Source organism: Limulus polyphemus, unplaced genomic scaffold, assembly GCF_000517525.1.
Source record: "Limulus polyphemus unplaced genomic scaffold, Limulus_polyphemus-2.1.2 Scaffold2424, whole genome shotgun sequence".
Lineage (NCBI taxonomy): Eukaryota > Metazoa > Arthropoda > Merostomata > Xiphosura > Limulidae > Limulus > Limulus polyphemus.
Window position 1 is genome coordinate 21,588 of NW_013668034.1, and position 4,756 is coordinate 26,343.

General features: G+C 30.1%; 1 protein-coding gene across 1 annotated transcript in view; it reads left to right on the top strand.

Moving 5' to 3' along the window:
- The window catches only part of LOC106466919, a 114,689-nt gene that overhangs the window by 12,620 nt on the left and 97,313 nt on the right, over positions 1-4,756 (top strand). Inside the window, exons 4-5 of the mRNA XM_022394999.1 lie at positions 206-381; positions 986-1,175. Of these exons, the coding sequence (XP_022250707.1) occupies positions 206-381; positions 986-1,175 (366 nt within the window). The remainder of the gene's footprint in view (positions 1-205; positions 382-985; positions 1,176-4,756) is intronic.

The following is a 4,756-nucleotide window of genomic DNA, read 5'->3' on the forward strand; positions in this document are numbered from 1 at the left end:
TATTTTGCATATCAAAGCATTGTAATGTTTACTGATAAAATGCCGAATTTCTTTAACATTTGATTAGTAATTTAAAAGTTATAGCATCAAAACTATAACAAGCGCAAAATGGTTATAAGGTCGGTTCCAAGGACCGAGCCTGGATTGAAAGAGTTAACTTCATTTGAAAACAAATTTTAAAATTTATTTTCATTTATATTTGCAGACTTGAGTGGGGGCTTAATCAAGCTTGAAAACATGGCCAAGGTTTCTTCAACTGATGTTACTGCTTCTGCATCCCACACAAAATTAACAAATTCCTTGGCCACGATTACTGAAGATACCCACAAAGATGTTTTACCAAACCAGAGTATTGGTGTTGGCAACAAAGACAGCAACAAAGTAATAATCTTTTTGTCAAGTTGTAAAGAAAATATGTCTGAAGCAAGTTTTGATCTCCAGTATAATTCAAATAGGCATGATATTACAGTGTAGGAATCCAAACTCATAAATACCTAAAATAAATTACAAAGTACTGATATATGTAGTATTAATCTTCAAAGTAAATTTTTAACTAGTACAAAAGTCTCAAGGTATAATGTAAGCTTTTAAAGAAAAACTTATGTACACTGATATAATTTTCTGTGTGTAATTTCATATGCAGTTCAAGGAATGTCCTAGTTTTTGGTTTTGATATTAACAAGAATGTAAAATGTATTAAGAAATATTAACTTTCTACTTGAGCCATATTACATGTATAAATTTGCCCTTTACTCATATTAAAAATTAAATTTTGTAATATAAATAAGTATAATTTACGTGTATATATAATTCATACTTACATTGCACTGTATTTCTGAGTAGTAATTTTAAGAGTCCTAAATATCAATGGTTTTGAACTTTAAAGTTTTGAAATACTGTTTTGTTGTATATACCTGGTTAATTTGATTGTTTAAATGTTGCCATAGTATTATTTATTGTGTTAATGGCTTACACTTGTGAGCAGGAAAAACAGGGCACACCCGACGTTCAGCAAAATGAGAACAACAGTGTACATCCGGAAACGCAAGAAAGTAGTGAAGTGGAGAGTGCAGGAAGTTTAGAAGATATTGAACTTGATAATGTCGACTTGCAGGAACTAGCTGATAAATTCAGTGATTTCACAGAGCTTGAAGAAGAAGAAGATGTCTTTAAAAGTAAGGATGCACGTTACTAATATTTGTTACTTAACTTCAGAACTTGATATTTATATAGTGTGAAATTTGCATGTAAATTCATAACAATTAATTAAAAAAGAAAAGTCTGAATTTTTGAACTTAAGGTGTGGAATTTTTAAGTTTTGTTAAAATGTTAACTTTATTTGTAAAGGATATTTAGATGATACTGGGTCAAAGTACAGCTTTGTAATGTTAAAAAAAAGAGAAAAAACCATGTGGTATGCAGGCATATCATGCTTTTCCTATCTTCTTATTTTAATATAGAATTTTTCAAAAATTCTCTTTTTTCTGAATGTATATAGTTTTGCATAAACGTGCTCACAAAAAAGCATCAACCCTTTCACAATCCTCTTAGAGAGTTACATTCAAAACTTACTTAAACTACTTTATTATCAATGTATACAAATAAACTTGGCATCAAAATATAGTTAATAAATCAAGTTTTAAATTCTTAATTTTATTAGAAAATATTTAAAAATCCTCAATCTCCCCTAGTATAAAAATTGTGACATTTGCTATTTAGGTCTTCCCTTTTCTCCAATTTATTTACAACCCCTCCAAGAAGTATGAAATTTAATGTAAACTACTTATTATAAGATAGATAATACTCAGGCAAAGCATAATTTTTATAGCCTTCAATCTTATTTGTTTAAATAGCCATAAACTAGAAAATCGTGCTTCTACCTGTCACATCCTCTCTTACACACATTACCAGTTGTTCTCTCTGACATTTCATACTAAAGTATTTGTAACCAATAGAAAATTATAGTTTTTATCTATAAAATGATGTATTATATTGCTTTCTGTACAGGGCATTGTCTATTTTGTCATGCAGTTTCAATTTTTTTCTCACATGGATGAGCTTATCTGAATTTTTAATGGCCCTTATTGCATAGTTAAAAAGCCGTAAAAATTATGATAATTATAAGACTTTGTTTGCTTTTTGTGTGTTATTCTGTGTTGTTTGTAGGTCATTATTTAATTAATAAAAATTATTCAGTGTGGTAGTACTATTAGTATAAAAAAGTATGCTTAAGTTTCACAAACAGTTGATACCAAAATAATAAAAAAAGAAGACCCAGGTAAGTACTTTATTTCTTGTTTTTCATGTGTATCCTTTATTTGTTATTATTAAAGTAACTAAAATATAAATATTAAAAATTTATTAGGGTACATTGTTTAAGATAACGAAAGAATAATGTTACATCTCTGTTCGTTTGTTAATTTCCGGTATAAATTCTTTCCGAGAAACTTCAGCGATACAAGTCCTTTCTTAAATAAAACTAGTTTATTCTTTCTCAGTACAACTTTGCAATACACAGAATTTCCATGGGCACTTTAACTTAAACACACGCTATAATTCACAATGATTCATGCACTTTACTTACGGTCACTACCGCTCACTTGACTCAATTATCTGTCTTGATATCTCTCTATGTGCAATTATATCTCTGCTTTATTTGCCGGGCTTATGTGCTAAAATAGAGGCCACCTAGAAAAGACTAGAGTTGCCAGGAACAGTCGAGATCCTTTGAGAATCTCATGACGTGTTACCAGCATCACGTGACTTCCGCTGTCGTAACAATAATATTGATAAAGATTCTTCATGGGGTATACTCATGAGCAGCTTGTCTGTTACATAATTTGTTATGGTAATATGAGCTGTACATTTGCCAAATGATTTAGATCTTGTATGGTGAGATTATTAGTTAGGAATGGTCCAATGGGCAATAAAACAATAAAATTATGTGTGTACAAATGTATACTGTTACGAGCTTTAATTTGCTTAGGATGAACAATTGTGGTTTCATATTACAATTTGCAGTGATTCTAGAAAGAAAAAAAGGGTAATTTAGATTTAGTTCGGATTTTTTATGGTGTTTATGAGGTATGTCAAATTAACTGAATTAGTGTATAGTTAGGGTAGAGAAATGACGGATAAAATATAAGGTTTTACTGGGGAAAAAAACGTTTGACATTTCTTTAGGAGGCTTTAGAGATTGTGCAAATGGAATTTCACAATTTTCAGATAATGAAAAGTATTTTTAACTTTTACATCAAAATCACTTTGCATTTGGAGCAGTCAATAGTCTAACTTATATTCACAGACAAATTTTTAGTAATAGCACTTAATTATAAAATCTGAATTTTTGTGTGTTAAAGACTTATAATATTTACTAAACTCTTGTCAAATTTTGTGAAAATACATTAATGCTTTCAGAGTTATAGTATTTATTCCTTCATGATGGTTATGAGGTCGTGTAAAATACAGGAACCCATGTCAAAAGAGTTAAGTTGATTTTTTTCTAGTTAGCTTTGTTCCTTTCACGATTTAATACCTGCTTTTCCTGTGATGATATTGCTGTAACACTGCACATTGGACAAGAAGGTCCCCATCTCTGATAGAGCAAATGATATCTAAAGATTATGACTTCCTCTTTGTTGAATGAGAACGACCAGTCATATGGATAGTGCTCCTTGCTATATGTAAATCTTAAGTTATCCATTAACTAAGGAGCATTGGATTAAAACAGTTCTACAAGATATCTTAAGTCATTTGGTTGATGGGGAAACATTTTGAGGAAAAAGTCAATTGATCAATTCACCAGTCTAATACAAGATGACCATTCAGCATCTAATACAAATATGCACTCTGTTTTGTGTTTAAATATAGATAAAGATTCTTCATTTTGCATTACACATCATGTCTGATCTTTTCTTTCTTTGCTTAAGCTCAGTCACTTTATTCATCTTAAGATTTATTTCATAATTTTCCTGCCAAATCCTCCCCTTGAAAAGATACCAAGCTTAACACACTTTGCAGAAATTTAGAATGGCCCATCTGTATATCCCAATATGCTCAAAAAATCATTTGAATTGTGAATTGTAGGATATTCCCTGTTAATCAAAAAATATGTAAATGTTGATTCATGTTTGAGTAAATCAGCTAACAATATGGCTGGAGTTTAGAAAGAAGTGATGTTATAACAGAGATTGATAAATCTTTGAAAACAATTTCAAATGAACAGGATTGAAAAAATCTCTTAAGTGTGCAAGCTGCACTGTGAAGGAATTCTTTGCAACATGACTTCTACACTTGGAAAGTGTGTACAGAAAGCAAAAGCTGCTGGAAAAGTATTGTGTTTTAGGCTACAATGACCTCATAAATTATGCCTCGTAATACAAGGCAGTAGAAGAACTCAGCAAGACTAAAATATAAAAGAAACTCTGGACTAACTAACTATATGATGTTTGTTTCAAAGCCCAAGATGTCATCTGACAATGTCAGTAGAAACCTATTTGGCAGATTATCAGTAAACATTACAATGCTTTCATACACAAAATATCAATTTTTTTATTAAGTCTTAAGGCTTGTAAACAATGTTTCTTTCATGCCTTTTTTTTTCTTTTCACATCTTGCCTATCTATCATGCAAAGTGATTTTCATCTTAACATTAAAAATACTTTTGTGCATCAGAAGCTTTTGAAATTTCACATGCCAAGTCTTTATAATGTCCGGATAGTTATCTTAATAAAAAAAAATTTATATTTTATAAGTT